At 39.4% G+C, this 19,576-nt stretch overlaps 1 protein-coding gene across 4 annotated transcripts; it reads left to right on the top strand.

Moving 5' to 3' along the window:
• Positions 1-28: 28 nt before the first annotated feature.
• On the top strand, positions 29-19,510 carry CASP2 (caspase 2). Of its 4 annotated transcripts, XM_020997945.2 has the most exons (13): positions 617-701; positions 4,754-4,858; positions 5,118-5,271; positions 5,693-5,860; positions 6,028-6,109; positions 6,628-6,722; positions 7,040-7,216; positions 14,203-14,331; positions 14,487-14,577; positions 16,113-16,139; positions 16,655-16,804; positions 17,091-17,200; positions 17,380-19,510. In XM_020997945.2, exons 3-13 carry the CDS (start codon positions 5,122-5,124, stop codon positions 17,512-17,514), a joined length of 1,314 nt encoding a protein of 437 aa, XP_020853604.1. In that variant the 5' UTR covers positions 617-701; positions 4,754-4,858; positions 5,118-5,121; the 3' UTR covers positions 17,515-19,510. The 4 variants fall into 4 exon arrangements, with proteins under 4 accessions (XP_020853601.1, XP_020853602.1, XP_020853604.1 ...); XM_020997942.2 differs by lacking the exons at positions 617-701; positions 4,754-4,858 and adding an exon at positions 29-188; XM_078153152.1 differs by lacking the exon at positions 4,754-4,858.
• Positions 19,511-19,576: the final 66 nt, after the last annotated feature.

The raw sequence follows: 19,576 nt of genomic DNA, 5'->3' as shown, positions 1-19,576 counted from the left end.
GCGGGAGGAGGGAGGAGCCAAAGAAAGGGTCGGGGGCGGGAGCGCGGGCCCCGAGGGGGCGTTTCATTTGTTTGTGGAGTGGGCGGCTCTCTCCCGGGCTGAGAAAGGCGGGAAATGGCGGAGGCGCGCGCGGGAGCCTGCCCAAGCCTCGGACGGAGGGGGTCGACGGCAGTGGACGGGGGGCGCAGGTGAGTGGAGCCCGCGGCGATGCCGACTCTTCTCGTCTTTTCGGGCAGCCCGGGCCGGGACCGCTTCTCCAGGCCCAGCGGGGAACCCTGAACCTTCGCTGCGGCTCTTGGGGGGGCGGGTCCTGACCCCTAACTCCTAACCCCGGGACCACCGCCCCGTTCCCCACTAGAGGGCCTGGCTCCTGGTGGGTGCGGAGACAGGCCCGCCTAGGAACCAGCATCCGGGTGCGAAGAATGGAGGCCCCCCCACACTTACCTGCCCCTTCCCGTAGGCAGGAAACGAGCATTTATTAAGCGCCTACTATGTGCAGCGAGCTAATACTGCGTTACTGCTAGCATCGAGCTAAGCGCTTTGCAAACTTGATCTCATTTGCTCCACATCACTGTCCTGGGAGGGAGGGTCTCTTATTGGCTCCGTTTTACAGATGAGGAAACTGAGTCAGACTTCCATCCGGGCACATCCTTCGAGACAGTTGGCAGGTGTCTGAGGCTTGAGGTGCAGCGCCACGTAGGGTAAGCGAGGGAGGTGGGGTGGTGGGCATCCTTAGCTCAGCCTGTACCTGTCAGTGAGGTATCAGGCCCCGGTGTGACAAGGGCCACATTTCTGCCTAAAGAGCTTCTGAACACTTAAGAGCTCCTAGGTTCCTTTGGGAGGGACTGAGATCTGCGAAACCTCAGATACGGAAAGAGAGAGAGAGAGGGACATTTGTGGGAGATGGTATACAATGAGCACTTCCTTTAAAAGGCAGGGATTCCTAACCTTTTTTGGGGGGGGAAGTGTCACGGATCTTTTAGATCCCTGCCCAGATTAATGCTACAAAATACATAATGTTGCAAAGGAAACCAGTTATATTGAAATGCAATTATATAAATATTTTAAAAAGGAAAAAAACATAGTTCAGGCACCCTCTCCCATCTTTCAGTTAAGAACCCCTGAACTGAGGCTTAGATGAGATAATCTCTGAGGTTACGAGATTTTGTTGGTAGCTCCTTAGGTCTGGGTGCGCTATCACAAATGTAATTTTTTATAAACGTAATTGTTTATACTTAGAAGGGTTCTTAGTGATTTTTCCAGGCCACTCATTTTGCAGAGAAGAACAAGAGAACCAGAGAGAAGTTATATATCTCTTAAAGAACATAGTTGATTAGTGGCATGTTCCTTTATAAATCCCAGCCATTTGTTTTAAAATTTTTTATATCTTGTTTTTATGTAACCTTCTTTTCTGGGTATCAGTTCACTTTTAGTATATTTAAATGGCAGTTGAGCACTTTCCTGTACACTGTGCTAAACACTAGAAGTAAAAAACTCTGGATTTAAGTCCTGGGTCTGCTACTGTTACTGTAACCAGGAGCAAATAACTTCACCTCTCTAGGACTAGATGATTTTAAGGCCCTTCCAGCTCTAAATCTGAATAACCCATGGATTGCCCAGTTCATGAGAGGTTAGGAGTGTAGCTAATGTTAAATGTGTGGTATAGAAAATAAGTTCCTGATCCCTCCCTTAATTCTAAAGATGTTATAATTTTATGATTCTAAGAGCTAAAGGATTACAAAGAAAGATGTAATCACAGAAGGCCAAGAAGGAGTTTTCTCTGAGGAGGCTGGCCTCCAATCAGGAAATGTTGAATACCTACCATTAGTAAAACACACTCCAGTATTCAGTAGTGGTATGAAAATTAATAAGACATGGTTCCTGCCCTAGAGGGATTTATAGCCTACTACAGGAAAGCTTCCACTGGGTCTTTAGGGAAAATAACGTCAGAGCAATGCAGAGGGGATTCCAAATATGGAGCTGGCAGATTAAAATTTTCATGGTACTTTTTTGTCACCTTTTGGTACCCCTTCTCATGTGCTTTTATACCATCCTCCACACTTTTGTCTCACTGATTTATCCATCTCTCAGAACTTTACCCTTGGCTACATTCTTCAACCTGTTACCAGTTTATTGTCATTTTCTATTTAATGAATTGCTTAATGTCTTCCCAGATAACAAACTTTCATTTTAAGAGTCATTTTGGAGATATATTGGCAGGTCTTTGGTCAAGCTGTTCTGGGGTAAATGGGTTGCCTGTTACAATCTCTTTCCCCCAGTTGTTGCAGCAGTATTCAGGTGTAGGAAATTATTAAGTCCCCTCAAGATAAGTGGTTTGAACATTCCAAGTCAGTGTGAGTAATTTTGGAAAGCCTATATTTGGAAATGCCCTACCTACTCTAGAACTTCAAGTTACTTTGAGGATAATGATGAGTAATGTTCGTTCTCTGTGAAATTTCTTTTGCAGAGGTGACTCGTTTGTGTGATTTTTTTTCTGAAAATACAGTTTTTGAGATATTCGTGTTATTGCCTTCCAGTTGAAAGCATCTCTAGTTTATCCTGATATATCCTAATTTGTACACAGTTTTTTCGTGTTTGTCTCTCCTCACCAGATTGTGTGCAGTTATCTTGAGGGCAGGTAGTATTTTTATCTTTCTGTGTATCCCCAGTGTTTAGCACAGTGTCTAGCATATAAGAATCACTTATAAATACTTGTTGACTTGACTAGGGAATAGACTAAGGCACCATCATGAAGGCTTAATTCTTTTGGGAGGGCCAAGTGTTTCCTTTCTGTGGTGCTACGGACATATGGGATTACTGGGAATCTGTAGGAGAGTCCAATGACCTGACTATACACAAAAGTAGCAGTATCCTTACTTGCAGCCTCGTTACAGAATCTGCCTGTGATAGTGGTGTACCACTGATGAGCAAAGAGAAAGAGCCATTTGATCCTACCACTGCTTCAGGCTCTCAACCTATAGCTTCTCTTCCCTTTCACAGCCAGTCTTGTAGAAAAACTCAGCTATGCTTCCTGCTTCAGTGTCTCACCTCCCACTCACTTCTCAGTCACTTGTATTCTGGATCCTAGAAGCTACCAATGGTTACCAATGATTTTGTCACTGTTAAATCTGATGGTCCTTTCTCATTCCTCATCCTTCTTGACTTCTGCTGCCTTTGATGTAGCTGAGGATCTCTTCTTTCTGGTTGTTCTGTTCCCTCCTTTCATGATATTCTCTTCTACTTGTCTGACAGGTTTTCCTCAGTCTCCTTTGCTGGGTCATCATATATGTCCCTTCATCTTAACTCGATTTTTACCCAGAACTTTGTCTTGTGCCTTGTTTTTTCTCTACACTTTGTCTTTTGTCCCTCTAATCATTATTCCCAGGGGTTCATTTATCATCTCTGTGCTGATGTCTCCCAAACCCATATATACAGACCTAATGCAAAAGTGATATAGAGTCCCTGGAGCATCACCTGTTGGACATTTCTACCATGTATGTCTCATAAGCATCTAGAATTAAACATGTCCATAATAGAACATATTTTCTCTTCCTTCTCTTCACCCCAACTTTATTTTCCAAACTTACCTATTTCTGTTGCATGTACAGCTCTTCTTCCAGTTACCCAGGTTCTCAACCTCTAACTTATCCTTGACTCTTCACTCTCCTTTACCTTCTTTCATAGATAATGAATCACAAATCTGATCATGTCACTCCTCTGCTTAAGACTATATACCATCAAAATTTGATTGCAGCTTACGTTTCTCAACTTACTTCACATTACCCTCTCCCTCTTTGTGCACTCTAGGTTATAGCCAAACTGGCCTAATTTATGTTTTCAAATCTTAGGATTCCATCTCCCACCTCTGTCTTTGAACAAGCAGTTCCTCAGGCCTAAAATGTACTCTCTTCCCATCACTGCTTCTTAGAAAGCATAGATTACTTCAAGGCTCACCTCGTGTTCTACCTTGTATAGGCAGCCTTACCTGATATTTCTAGTTGTTGGTGCTTTCTCCTTCCTCAGATTATCTTGCATTTGTTTATTTGTATGAGATATCCCTCAGTAGAATGTAAGCTCTTTGAGCACAGAACCTTGCACATGGTTTTTTGAAATGCTTGTCACATCGACTTTAAGAAAACCTAATCTACCATTGTGCTGTCTTCTGAGAGAGGCATATAGTGGCCAACTGCAGAGCCCATAGTGACCTTGGGAGAAGAGAAGCAGATGGGGTGGATCATGAGGGAAGTTTTTAAGATCTTGGTTGAGCGCTTTACTGCAGTTGGAAGGATTCGTTGCTGTTAGGTACTGTGAGGTAGGTGCCAGGTTTTTGATAACTGTGACTTGCCTGGCGACCTTGAGATTTGTATCAATCAGACCCACAAACCTTAGAGATCTATTTTTCTATAAAATCATGGCATTATCACTTAGTAACATTGATTTACTACCTCCTGTCACAGTCTTTTCCTGTCACCCTCTTTCCAGATTCTGACAGTTTCTACAGTGTCATTTCCCATTGAGATTGAGTTCTTTTGAACTCAGTTAAAATTTTGTCAGCTTAACTAAGCCAGAGATATTGTTTTCATTTAAAAACAGTTTTCAATATGAAATTGTCTAGACTGTCTAAAATTGCTGTATTTTCTTAATAGGCCCATTTTAAACAGATTTCTGTTGACAGTCTCAGCCAGGTATGTCCATTAGAATTGCTAACTTAGTGATGTGCTTTTCCTAAATTAAAATTTGCCTCTCTTTGCAGAATCCTCTGAAGAAACTGATTTTTCTTAACACTGAGACCTTCTCCCCCAGCCGTATATACACCTCTATCAAACTGATTGTATATATATGCAGACCTCAGCAGTGTGTAAGATGGAGTTGTATTTTGGGGTAACAGAATTCTTTAAAAGGCTGTGTCTGTATTTTCTTTATAGACTTAAGTGTACCATATCACACATAGTACAAGTGGAATAAAATGTATGCAAAACTGGGATTTTGTTAATCCTGTCCCTCTATGTTATTCCTCTACCTCATCTCCCCACAATTCCTTCCTTCCACTCCACCAACCAAAGTAGTAAAAAAGATACCTTCTCTTGACAATTTCCTTTCCTTTTCACTTTTCTCAGGAGGATGTTGGGAGTCTGGGGAATGGAGCAGAAACATCAGGAAGCTCTGAAGAAGAACCGGGTCGTGCTAGCCAAGCAGCTATTGCTTAGTGAACTCTTAGAGCACCTCCTAGAGAAAGACATCATCACACTGGAGATGAGGGAGCTCATCCAGGTAGCTGGGGGTTTGGAGAGGCATAGCTTAGAGAGAGAAATAGGTTGAGGGTGAGGAAGTGACATGAGCTGGAGAGAAAAAGGGACATGGCCTTATGAAGGGGGTACAGCTACAGAAGCCCTGGGGATACCAAAGATGGTACAGGGTCTCAGGAACAAGAAAGGGATTATACTCAATTTTCCTACAAATAAGCATTGGTAAGTTGGGTGAAGATACTTTTTAAAAATTATAATAGCTTTTGTTTTTACATCACTTTTATTTCCAAATATACCCCTCCCCTATTCATTGAGCCATATCTTATAATTGAGATTTCAAAAGAAAGAAGAAAAGCAGTTTGGTAAACCTCACTGGAAGTGGGAGGTAGGTTGTCATATAGGGTAAGCAAACACAATTTTTTTTTTCATCTTTTTGTCTGCCCCAGACCAAAGTAGGCAGTTTCAGCCAGAATGTGGAATTCCTTAATTTGCTGCCCAAGAGGGGTCCCCATGCCTTTGGAGCTTTCTGTGAGGCCTTACGGGAAACCAAGCAAGGGCACCTGGAGGAGCTGCTGCGCAGAACCCTCTGCAGCTTTCAGCATATACTGCCACCGGTATGGGGCACTGGGATTATGATGTTTGGGGAAGGAATCCTTCCCCGAGTGAGCTTTGTGTTGGCAGTCTTCGAGCTGCCACAGGGGATTCAGAATATTGAAAGAAGTTATACCTGTGACTAGGATGTCTCTTAAGATTTAGCATGGAAACTGTTGTTTTCTTACAGTTGGGCTGTGATGATGACTCAAGTCTCCCTCTCCCAGTATGTGAATCCTGTCCTCCTCGAAAGCAACTCCGCCTCTCTGTAGGTGAGGATTCAGAGGAGGAGATAATAGTTGGATTTCTCATTTCTTATTTGATTTGACAGTGATCGCCAAGCCTCCTCTTTCTTGTGTTCTGAAGATAGTGCTTTCAGTTAGTTGGCCAGGACCCAATAGAGCTACTGTTTGGATGGGTTTCAGGTGTGGCCCCTACCCTATCAGTAGTGAAATGGTTGTTATTCAGTGCATCTATTAGTCGTCTAGCACAGAGACCTTCATATACCCTGACTGTGAAAAGTAACCTATCTTTCCCCCTGCCCTACTTCTGTAAATTGGAAATCCTTGTAATTAGTTGGTCCTTATATCTATGAATCTTCCTTAATAAAAACTAAGCTTGTTTTTCTAGAGTGAGAAAGGAAATTATATTCAGCATCTGACTAATAATTAAAGCTGTTCTTCAGGAAAGCTGTTCCCTCAGAGATAGGAAGAAGGATTAAGTCCGCGTTCAGCTCCTTGTGCTGAGTTTAACCTTGGATTTTGAAATTGTTTGCCTGTCTGTGCCTCAGAGACCATGGAACATTCTCTAGACAATGGAGATGGGCCCCCCAGCCTCCAGGTGAAACCCTGTACCCCGGAGTTTTATCGAACACACCACCATTTGGTGAGTCTTACAGAATGACTTGAGGTTATGGGAAAGAAGAAGGGGATGCCTTATTTGGAAATGTAGTCTCCATTTTCATCCACATCCACATTCTGGCTGTGTCAGGATAAGCAGTAAGTCCTTATAGAGGGTTTCCTTGTGTATAGACCCCTTTATTAGCTCCCTTTATTAGTCCCAGTGGGATGAGGAGGAGAAAGAATAAAACATATTCCCTATCTTCATGGAGCTTGTGGAAGAAATAGTTCCTACCTTTGGATAGCTTTTTGATGAAAATATGGTCTTGGTTCTCACAATCTAATCTAGCCTTTCCTACACAGGCCTACAGATTGCAATCTCGTCCTCGTGGCCTAGCACTGGTGCTGAGCAATGTGCACTTTAATGGGGAGAAAGACTTGGAGTTCCGATCTGGTGGGGATGTGGACCATAGTTCCCTGGTAACCCTCTTCAAGCTCTTGGACTATGATGTTCATGTCCTGCATGACCAGACTGCACAGGTACTACCTGGGAAATGGGAGGAAGGGGTCTAGCAGTTGGTTATAGAAGAAGAGGTTGGAACAAAGTATACAAGGGCTCAAGGGGTTAGATAGATGAGATAGAACATCCCTTTTTTAGAGCTTCTGCTGTTACGGTATATATTCTCCTGCCTACTCAGGGGCCATGTGTCACTTTGTAGTTTAGTAAAGATGGGTAAGACCAATTGACTGCTTGAGAATAATTTTCTTAGAGTACCAATGTCCTTCGTGCAGTCGTGTGCTTAATCTCATGTGGTAGTCAAGATTATAGCTTCAGGCACTGCTTTTCACCTAGTTTGACCAGGAATACTTAGGTTCTTTGGGATTGGTTCATGCTGATCAAACTCAGAAGAAAGTGATTTCTAAACCAGAATGCCAGTGCTTTTATAATGTAAAATATGCTTATCCCAGTAATCAAGACTAGTCTATATTAGGAGTTCATTTTTTGGTGAGCACAGAAGACTAAAATAGTAAACAGAAAGTTGTTTGGTGAGCCCAGTATTAGAAAAAAGGGAAATTAATTATATGTTCTGATCGTTATCCAAGATCAAATGCCTCATCTCATGAGCAATATTATAGGATGCACCGACAAATTCTGATCCTTTCTCAATATTCCTTCTTGTTACCAAACCATCTTTAATGGTGTCACCTGCCTCCTGTTATAGATTCCAAGATTACAGTTATTTTACATTACTGGAGATATGAAATGCAAATAAAGTTCTGTTTCAACATCTCATGGTCTGGCCTGTATTCTCAAAGATTATGCCTGCACTGAACAGGTCCTGCCAAGCTGAAAAGCCTTCTTGTATATGCGTGGCTACGGATTTGCCTGAGAATTTGCTTTTCTGAGTTTGAAGAAGCTGACCAATAAGTGATGATTTTTCTCAGCCACAACAACTCATAAAACCAAGTCACAGAGGAGTTGTGATCTGATTTGGTGGAACAGTAGGGATGAGATCATCAGATAAAATAATAGATCCCTTGAAATATTAAAATGAATTTCACAGTTTTTGCTTTTTGTAACTTTTTTTGCTGTTATTTCACTTTTATTTCTGAATATAACCCTTTCACCTCCATTAACCACTGAGCCATCCCTTATAACAAAGAATTTTTTTTAAATCAGGGGGAAAGTAGTTTGGCAAAACCAAATATGTCAGTTGTGTCTTATAGTTGAAGCAGTATTCCACACTAATAGTCATTCATCTCTGTAAAGAGGGGAGGGAGATAAATTTTTTTTTAATTCTTCAGGCCCAAGCTCAGTCATTTTAATTATGTATTGTTCCATTTTTTTTTGTTTCCATTTATATTTTTGTAATAATTGTATATATTGTATTCTTGGGCCTGTATTCATATCACTATCAATTCATATAAATATTCTCATGCTACTCTTTGCAAGTTTTTATATCCTTTGCTTTTTATACCAGGATAATAATATTTGAGCAAACTTAGCTTTGATTTGTTAGTCATAACATATTCTATTAATGTTTTTTGTTGTTGTGTCACCTATATTTCCACCTGGTTCCTTCCCAGCCAACCATCCTTTATTATATATGTGTGTATACATATGTATTTTCATTTATTTATTTATTTATTTTGATTTATCAACAGTCACTTCCATAAGCTTTTGAGTTTTAAATTTCTCTCCCCTTCACTCCTTACCTTCCTCCCCAAGACGGCGCACAATCTGATATAGGCTATATATATACATTCCTATTAAACATATTTTCACATTAGTGATGTTGTAAGTAAGAATTAAAACTAAGAGGAGGAACCGCCAGAAAGAAGAAACAAAACACAACAGAAGAAAAACAAATAGCAAATAGTATTCTTTGATCTGCATTCAAACTCCATAGTTCTTTCTTTGGATGTGAATAGCATTTTCCATCATGAGGCTTTTGGAGATGTCTTAGATCTTTGTGTTGCTGAGAAGGGTTATATCAATATTAGTCATCGCACAACGTGGCTGATACTGTGTACAACGTTCTCCTGGTTCTGCTCAGTTCACTCAGCATCAAACCATATAAGTCTTTCCAGGTTTTTCTGAAATCTGCCTGTTCATCATTTCTTATAGCACAATAGTATTCCATTACATTCATATTATCACATTCACAGTTATGATTACTATCTGTGTCTCTCTCCATCCTTTTATAATATATTTTTTTTAAAAAAGAAGAAGAAATGAAGGAAAAGAGGGGAAGTAGGAATTCAGCAAAATCAATGTATCAAAAAAACTGACATTGTATGAAATGTTCCATACCTATGAGACACCTTTTCTATCCTCCCTGCAGAGGAGTCAGGGAGATATTTTTCTCATTTCTCTTCTTTGGGGCCAAATTTGATTTTTACAGTTTTGTACAATTTATTTCTTATTGTTTTTTGGTGGTTATTCTTTCCACTTACATTGCTATAGTTGTATTTATTGTTTTCCTGGCTCTGTTTACTCCACTTTGCATCAGTTAATATAAATCTTTCCATGCTTCTTAGTATTCATCATGTTTTATTTCTTACCACATAGTAATGTTCCATTATATTCATATACCACAATTTGTTTAGTCATTCCACAATGGAAATTTCTTATTCATTTAAGTGCATTTATGTTAATAGATCAGTTTTTATTTACCTGTTCTTGTTTTCATAAGTATAATTTTATCATAGTCTCCATAAATAATGGTCAAACATTTTTTATCTTGGGAGGGGTGTGTGTGTGTTGTATGTTTAAGGATAAGGAAGACTGTGGCATGTTTATAGACAAAGGAATAAATTTTGCTTTACCAGCTATGTAGTCATTCTGCCACAAGTAAGTAGTTTTTGAAAAGTGTATATTTAAAAAAAAGAAAAACATTCCAGTGTTAATCTGTAGGCTGATATGATGACTTGTACATTCAACTTAGAGGGGTGTCCTGTATATAGTGCATTGGTTTGATAGTGCTTGTGATACTTAGCTTCCAGCAGAGGATTTTCATTTTTTCTAAATAACAGGAAAAAACATACAAATAAAATATGGGTTTTAAATAATTGATAGTTAAATTAATAATTTTTAATTTTAAGGTCTGCTATTTACGTAACAGAAAGTATGCTGTTTTTCTGGTTTCAAGTTTATCAAGCCAGTCAGACATGTTTTCTATTTAAAAACATCAGGCTCAGAGATATTCTTTTAACATCAAATGGAATATATTTAGAACCCAAATAAAAGTGCCAGATACATTTTTAAGTTTTTTTCTTTTAATATAGGTGTTTTATTTGGGTGTTGTAGAATCTACCAAGCCTTTTAGGTCATTTAAGGGAAAAAAATACCAGTTACTATGCTACCTGTTAAAGTTATTTACAATGAGAAATCTATATTTTCTTTACGTTTTTATTACATTCCAAGTACAGGGCTTTAGAGGCAAAGAAGAAGTTGCAATAATCCATAATCTATAGGAACTAGATAATTTAAGAATATTGAAACAATATTTGAGCAACAAAATGAAAAAAATTGTAAAATAATAAATTACGCTGAGGGCTGTTCAGAGCAAACAAGTCCTTATTCTTGATTCAGAGTCTGAATCTATCAACATGAAGATTGATCTATTCATACGTAGCATTTTGTATTCCAATTGTGTTAAGACAAAATTTCTATTAAAAAAAAAAGCAGCGAAAATTTACTCCATAAACAGTAAATTGCATAGATCAGCTTGACTTTGGTTTCAGAGTAATAAGTTTTCCTCTTTCATCATTCATACTCTCTTTCATTCCTCAGTTTAAAATATAAGGACCAAAAATATTCAGATCCTTTGTTGGAACCTTGTTGAACCATAAGCCAGAATTTGAACATACTTTTCTAAAATAATGCCTGTATATAAATAGAATTTCTTTTGGTAAGTGACTCCCTAGGTGTGACTGTTTTCACATAGCAGTAAGTATGATAGATTCTTCTTTCATTCTTACCATAAAGTAAGAGTTTTCTGAGTAAAATTCTTGAAAAAATAAAAGCTTCAAATGCATTTATTCACTTATAATTTGTTCACCATAAAGTTGTGTCCCAAGTTAATGAGAGGTTACAATTCTACTAGCACCTTTTATAAATTGGTAATTCCTTAAATATACCTTGCTTTTAATAAGAGCTATATGTGTGTATGTGTGTTACTAATATAGTAATAGAATATTAATTATATTAACATATTATTCCAAATATATTAATAGAATGTTAAAAATAATTGACTTTTAATATAGCACCTTAAGTTTTGTAAAGTGTTTCTCTGTCTTTTCAGGAGATAGTAAGAAAAATGCAATTTTCAGATCTAGGCCTTTGAAAAAGAAGTATACATTTCTAAGTAATAATTACAGTAAATTGCACTTTAGTTATTCTAGTTCTTAATAAGAACAATGTATCATAAAAACCAGAGATGTATATATTAATTTTAAACTTCTATTAAATTAATTTCATTCTTCAGCGTTCATTAAGTGCCTTCTCTGTTATAGGCACTAGGATATAGGATTTATCTATTTATTTATTTGAGGGGTCAGGCAGGGCTGAGTAGAATTTCCCTCCAATAGTGCAGATAGGCAGTTGGTTTCTAAGTTATAGTCTAAGTTATAGCTCCTGGGGGCCCTGAGAACTTAAATGATTTACCAGTGGTGATATCTCTGCCCAGTGTGTTCAGAGGAAATATTCAAAGCCATGTTTTCCTAGCTCTGAAGCTAACATCTCTGTTATACCTAGCTACATCTAAAGGCCTAAGGCTAGAAAGACAAAAAAGGAAAACATTTTTATCTTCAAAGAGTTTTGCTAGGTAGTATTCTGGAAAGAAAATCTTCAAATGCATTTTTTCACTTATAATTTAAGGAATTTCATTTTAAAAACAAAACCAAAAGGACATTCACACACCAAAATTATAATTGCTTTGGTGGCTCCATTTTCCTCAACGTACAGATGTTTCTAAATTCAGCAAATACAAGCATCTCCCAATTGACAGATGAGTTGTGTTCTAGAATTTATTCAACATTCATTCATTTATTCAACACATTTAGAATTTGGAACACGTTTTCCCATAGAAACAGTGTTTAAAACGGTGCTTGCAGTTTACCCGGAAGTCTTTTTAAAACCATAATGTGGCTGAAATTTAACTAAATTTATACTTTACCTTTGAGTTGACATAGACCTGTTGTCTTTTTTTTTTGTCTGTTTCTCCCATTTTGTTTCACTTGTGTTTTCCTTTCTGGGAATGTAACTAGCATGCATAACATTGTTTCTGTGAGAAAATGCATCTGCAGCAAGAATGAAATCAAGTAGCAGAAGGATTGCATCTTCCTCCTCTCTTTATACCTCTCTTTGTACAAGTACAGTGGTGACTAATAAGAAAACAATCATTCTGGGGCCACTTGTCACTTGAGGAAGCTTTCCTCTATGATATGTTTGCAGAATATTCATAAATCAGGAGGTATTTATTGAGAATTTCTGTTGTATAAGTATTTAATCCACTAATTCATAAATCTAGCTTTTTACTTTTAAAACTATTCTTCATTTTCTTTCAAAAAGCTCTTGTCCCCTTTATCTGAATTATAAATGATTTTTTTTTGTTAGAAAATTGACTAAAAAAAATTGAGTGATCAAATTAACCATACCTACTTTCTAGTAGGTTTAGTACCTTTTGAATCTGACATTTTAATCTAAAATACTAGTCTGAATTTTATGTAATATTTTGAGTCAGGCTTGATGTTGTATCTAACTCATTGGTGACGGTAGAGAGAAGCTTATATGTAAATACTGCTACTGGGTGAGCTAGGTGAGAGCAAGGTAAGATTGGTAATAGAAAGCATGCAACATAGGAAAATCAAAGTTATTCAAACATTGGAGGTCGCGATTTCGGCCGAAGACTCCAGGTCCGGGTGGACAAGTTATAACAGTAGTACTCAGCATAGTAAAGTAAACTTGATTCTGACAGTCTGGTTCATCAGGAGACTTTTTCTGTATTCCTTAACAGGTCAACAATTGATCCATTCAGGAGGTAGGGTGCATTTAGAGTTACTTTGAGCCCACGGGTTAGGCTGTATCAAATACTACACTCACCTTCCACTAGAGGGCAAGAGAACAGTCGTATGTCCTTACACTGAATAGATTATTTCCTTGAAAAAAGTGCCATTTATTTCTCCAAACAAATGACTTATAAGTAACAATCTTTTCCTCGTGATATTTATTAGTATACAGGAATAGCCAGTTTGTGTGTTAAGGGAGTTCAGTCATTTTTATAGTGTAGTTTGTAAGATATATTCCTACATCATATTTTCAACCATTTTTCTCTGTTTTTCAGATGCTGCCGTAACTATTACGTTATCAATTATTTATGTGGGATAGATTATTTTACCTGCTGTTTTAGATAACTCTTTTTAAGCTATGAGTATATTTTCCACAAAATCAGTTTGAATTTAGCTTAATATTTTCACTATGCTTAAACTAAGGATGATATAAAATCAGTAACTTCCTTGACTTACCATTGAGGGTATTTAGCATTAACACAGTGTAGAAAATAGGTAAAAAGTGAAATAAAAATAAATTTGGAGGGAGATTAACATAGGAAGAGGTAGCAATAGCCTTGTATCTTTTGTTCAGATATTTAATTCATTCTCACATTCTCCTGTGTATACTCAGTTTTTTGAGGAGATTGTCGAATGTTTTTTTATGTCAAGTGACATTGACTGAAAGAGAGAGAGATTATAGTTCTATGTCTACTTGTTAGGGAGACCATGAATGAGGACCCTAGGGCTAGGTACTAACTGGTTTATTGTGGTGAAGATACCTATCTATCTAAGAGTTCAGTAAGTTAAGAAGAAAGTAGCCCTTAAGATTCTACCTAAAACTGGCCTTAGTAATACCATGCATTTTCCAATTGACAGTAGGACATACTGAGAAAAACTTAAAAACTTATAATTGTGGGCTGATTGGAGATCTTGCCTAATTAGTTAAGTCCTGTGGGAATCTTATCTTTCAGGAGATGCATGAGAAGCTCCAGGGGTTTGCACAGCTGTCAGCTCACCAGAGCACAGATTCCTGCATGGTTGCACTTCTTTCTCATGGCATAGACGGTGGCATCTATGGTGTAGATGGCAAGTTGCTCCAGGTACTTGGGTTATCTAGACACAGACCAGTGAAACTAGACTTTCTCACTTCTTTCCCCTTCTTACATGTAACAGCTATTCTAAGTGTTGTGGAACTCCAAAAGTACAGTATGAAGATTGCTTAACCCACTTGCTTCATCCATTCTTTCTACTGCAGCTCCAAGAGGTTTTTCAGCTCTTCGACAATGCCAACTGCCCAAACCTGCAGAACAAGCCCAAGATGTTTTTTATCCAGGCCTGTCGTGGAGGTGAGTATTAACAGCCAGCCCAGTGCCTAGGTAGTAGCTCCTGGGCAGCCCCTTTGCCAGCTCTCACTTTCCTGTTTGCTCCTCTCAGGTGCTATTGAATCCCATGGGCACCCCCTTCTGTTCACTGCTGCCACCGCCTTTCGCACTCTGTAAGTGTCTCTCCCTCTGCATGGGCTGTGCTAGGACTTGGGCAGCCCATGGCTCTCAGGTTGGTCAGCTCTTTATCCTGCATCTTTATGTCCTCTTCTCACCAGAACACTCTTATCAGCATCGTCATTTTCCTGTTGGACCTGTCTGTCTCTCCAGTTCTTAACTCGGAGATATTCTGTCTTTGGGTGAGAGTAATGAATAACAATCAAAGTTCTCTGTATCTCGTGTCTACCTCTCTTTTGTTTCTTCCTCATTTCCTTTCTGTCTTCTCCTTTAAACCCCATTCATTTGTATCTGTCTTTACCTTCCTGTCTGCCTCTTTTAAACTCCCTGCCTTTTTCTTGACTACCTATGCATTCTGCAGGGGACCCAAAAGTTACTTACTTCTGTGCTCTCCAGCTTTTGGACCATACTGCTGCCTGAAGTGCTTCTCTTTCCCTTATTTCATTGCATTCTAACCTTTTTCTTCCCTTGCATGAGGTTTTCCCAGCTTCCTTAGGAGCCAGGACTTTGAGCATTCTGGTTTTATATGGCTTCCAAGAAATGCAAGCACCTATTTTGAATCCATATTATGCTAAGTACTGTTAAGGATAGAAAAGAAGATGTGATCCCTCTCTTCAAGATGCTAATAATATAGTTTGTGAGATAAGATACATATCTATAAAAAAAATTCTAAAGCAACATGTAGGCAAATATGCAATGATGTGTAAACTGCAAACATGAGCAATAAAGTAAGAGGAAAAGATCATTATGAAGGATGTTACAAGCAGCTGAGGGGATCAGGAAAGTCTTCATGCAGAAGGTGTCACTTGAGCTGAACTCTGAACAAAACTAGGGCTTCTAAAAGATGAAAGTGAGAAGCAGAGAACATTCCAGATATGGAGGACAGCCAGTGCAAAGGCATAGAGGTGAAAGATGGAGGACTGTGTGTGAAACTTTAAGAAGGCTCATTTGGCTGGACTGTAGAGTATGTGATATGTAGTCATATAAATGAGGCTAAGAAGATAAGCATCAAGTTAGATTGTGAAGAGCCATAAGTGCTGAACGGAAGTATTTATATTTGGTCCTAGAGGTAATGGACAACCACTGTAGTTTGATCTGTACATTTTGGCATCTGTGTGTAGGACCAATTGGAGGGGGGAGAGTCTTGGCACAGGGATGCCATTTCTCAGCTATTAAAGTAGTCCAGGCAAGAGAACCATAGTTTAGGGTGGTGACTAGATAGGTAGAGCTAAGGGGGCAAATGTAGAGATAGAAACAAGATTTGGCAGGTAATTGGATATATGGAATGAATTTAATGGGATTGCAGAATTTTTCTTTTCCTCTAATAACATGCATGTGCCCATTCTCAATCCACCTTCCCAACTTTTCCACAAAACCTCTAGGGAGTAATCAAGTATCCAGCCTCTTTGGTAATTGGACCCTCACCTACTTGCCATTTTCTCTTGAGGAAAGACTGTATGTATTGGCTTTCACCCCATTTCCCCTTCCTAATTCTGTTGAATTCATTGCCTGACTACTCTGTGAGTCTTAGGAAGAGGGAAATACTGTCAGACTTAGAATCTCTCTCTGCTAGAGCAGATCAGGAGGCAAGAGGCTGAATCCTCCTAGACCTGTGGTAAAAGTATTTGCTGCTTCTTTCTGTCCAAAGGCCGGTGATAGATCAGAAGACTTCTAAGGTCCTTTCCACTGTATGGAATCTTATTCAGCACTTCCAACCATTCCTTCTATCCTAACAGGCCTGGAAGGAGCTCAGGACTGTCACAATTCTATTATGTCAGAGGAGGGAGAGACACTTGTATCTATCAAGCACAAGTTGGCTGAAGCAGCAGCCAAAGATGGCTGTCCCCCTTGGGATGGGAGAGAGTTTTGGTTTCCCATTGTCAGGCCCGGGGGGGAATGCTGTTTTTGTCCATTTTCCCTGCAGATGAGACAGATCGAGGGGTAGACCTTCGAGATGGGAAAGAGCGTGTGGCCTCTCCGGGGTGTGAGGAAAGTGATGCTGGCAAAGAAAAGATATTGAAAATGCGACTGCCCACACGCTCTGACATGATCTGTGGCTATGCATGCCTCAAAGGTACTTGGGGTTCTGGAGTAGGGCTTCTTAAACTTTTTCCACTCACAATCCCTTCAGTGCTTCTTAAACTGTGGGTTGTAACTGTGGGTTGTAACATAGCAACTGCTATGTGCCAGGCACTGGGCTAAGTGCTTTTGACACTACTATGGCAAAGGAGAAGGAAAGTGATGAAGGAGTCTTCAGGTCCCTTACTCAGTTTGGTACTATTTTAGAATGGGCTATGGAATGGAGAATGAACCAGAAGGCTAGGATCTCACACTCTAACATAGTCCTGGTCTGATTGTAGGCACTGCTGCCATGCGGAACACCAAGCGGGGATCCTGGTACATTGAGGCCCTGACACAAGTGTTCTCTGAAAGGGCTCGAGATATGCACGTGGCAGACATGTTGGTTAAGGTAAGTGTCTCTATGGCTGACTCTTTGCCTGAGATATGCAGTTTGCCCTGCCTTCATTTTGCCTTCTTTCCTGCCTCCCTGGTCTTCCTTCTCTGTTATGGCTTGGCTTGCTTTTAGGGTGGTGTTGTAAGAAGCCTGAAGTCTTTGGCTTGAAACTTAGCAAATTTCTCCCTCTCCAGGTTAATGCACTTATCAAAGATCGAGAAGGCTATGCCCCTGGTACAGAGTTTCATCGATGTAAGGAGATGTCTGAGTACTCCAGTACCCTCTGCCGCCACCTCTACTTATTTCCAGGACATCCTCCTACACGATGAGCACCCATCCTCTCATCTAACCCAGAGTGACTACAGGAGGCATGATTGAACTGTCCCTCTTCAAAATGGACCATTTATTCCTTCCCCTCAGGGATAATGGGACTCTTCCAGGCTTGTTTTATATACCTTTTATTTTCCACTTTGAAGATGGGGTCTGCAGGCCAGCTCCTCTTGTGTATGAAACTCTAGAACTATTTCTTGGCAATCCCTGGTCAAGGGAGTCTGGCAGGTAGTTCTAGAACACAGTGCTTGTATGGGGTAAGTGAGCTTCATCCTGAGTACTAGTGTTGAATATTCAATCAAGCCCCAGCCCTAGCCTCTTGTAGTTATTGAGTTCACTCCCCAGGATTATTGTGAATAGCACTTTGATCATTGTTTTTGTTATGTGAGTTGAAGCCATTTTGATGATCTTTTCCACTTATCCTTTCTGTTTTCAAACACAACTTTCCTTGACATTCAGGGATATTTCGAGTGATGTCTTTACTACTTAATTCAGTACTTTAAAAATCTATGATTTCTTCAGTATGAGTATTCACTCTTTCCACTGTTACATAATGAAGCCCCTCCATGATTTAGTAAGTGGTAGTCCTGAATTACCATGGCCAAAAAATAATTGCCTCCATTCAATTTGATCATGTTTCTTTTGAAACTTAACTAAATTCCTCTTTGGATAATAGACATGGGAACCATCACTAGGTCTGTTTTCGAAGCCTTTCCAGTTTAGTGTTGGATCTCTCTACTAGAGTTTGTACTTCACTAGCTTAGTCTTTGAGAACGCAATAGATATCATTTATGAGGGGGTATTTGGTCTTAGAGGGCCAAGCACAGCTCAAAACGCTGTATCTACAGTAATGACCTATGCATTCTCCTTTTTAGTACTGTAAGGCCTCCCTGTTAGGAGGGGACTGTCTTCCCCTGTTCCCCTGCTTGGAATTTACTCCAGCCCAGTGGTGGAGAAGGATGAAAACTAACCTTATTAAGGTGACTCTTATTCCTTCCCCAGGGAGTTTCCCAGATTTCCTGTATAGTTACTTTCTCTTGTGTTTTCCTGTTAAAATGGGTAATATAGAGAAAGAATGGAGAATGGATGGGAATGATACCTCAGAATAATCTAATTCCTTTTTTTCCTTCATCTCCTATCCTGAGTCCCATTTTTTTCCTTTCAGATGCTCTACCTTCCTCACTATTCCTATTTGCCAACAAGGCTAGGTTTTCTATGTATTCTGCCAGGATTACTATAAAAACGTCCTGGCTAGTATCCCTACTTCCAGTCTTTCACCCTCCATCCATTCCATATGCTACTATTAGATACATTTTCTAAATTATTCCCTTGCTAAAGAAACTACAGACTCCTAAATCTTGACTAGTTTTTAAATATCCTCTTATTACCTAGCCTCACAGGATATATTCCAGCTTTCCTTCCTATATTCCCCAATAGGCACCCCCTATTCCTTTCAAGCTAGTGTTCTCACTCACTTTCCACAATGTTTATTTCTTCTTTGGTGCCTTTGCTCATATTGTCATTCCACCTTTAATGCCTTCTCTCCTACCCTGTACTTCTACAAAACCTTGCCTATTCTTTGACTCAGCTCAATTCCCACCTCAATGAAGCCTTTTTTGAATTCCCTTTGTACTTAATACTACCACAGTTTAGTACTTAACTGTATTTTGATTTTTTGATGTATGTTAGCTACAGCTGCCCAAAGAAACTGTAAGCTTCTTGAGGGCAGTGACCATGTGTCATACTTACATAGCCCCCATAGTGTGGGCACATAGTAAAAACAAAGATCATGTATTATACTTTTATCTCCCACAGTGTCCTGCACTATGCCGGGGCCTAAAGGTGCTCAATAAATACTTAATGATTGGAGTTGGGGTGGAGGTCCTCCAGAGAGGGTATTTGTTTTTCCAGCATCTGGACATGAGTCTCTCCCCACTTCCCACTGCCAGGGTTTTGTATTGCTTTCAGGTGCCAAATAAATATTCATGTTTGTTACCAAGTGTCCCCAAGACCTCTGTCCCTGTGGCTAACCAGATGCCTGATATCTTTCATTTACCTTAC

The sequence above is a fragment of the Phascolarctos cinereus genome, unplaced genomic scaffold (assembly GCF_003287225.1).
Source record: "Phascolarctos cinereus isolate Bilbo 61053 unplaced genomic scaffold, phaCin_HiC Scaffold_1;HRSCAF=81, whole genome shotgun sequence".
NCBI classification, from domain to species: Eukaryota; Metazoa; Chordata; class Mammalia; order Diprotodontia; family Phascolarctidae; genus Phascolarctos; species Phascolarctos cinereus.
Note: the sequence above shows the minus strand (reverse complement) of the source record. Positions and strands in the feature narration are given on the sequence as shown.

Excerpts from the sequence above, each read along its gene's own strand:
- CASP2 (XM_020997942.2), top strand. The coding sequence starts at position 115 with ATGGCGGAGGCGCGCGCGGGAGCCTGCCCAAGCCTCGGACGGAGGGGG. Across the intron at positions 16,140-16,654 it reads TCAAGTATCCAGCCTCTTTG|ATGAGACAGATCGAGGGGTA; the intron begins GTAATTGGACCC and ends TTTTCCCTGCAG. Across the intron at positions 16,805-17,090 it reads TGGCTATGCATGCCTCAAAG|GCACTGCTGCCATGCGGAAC; the intron begins GTACTTGGGGTT and ends GTCTGATTGTAG.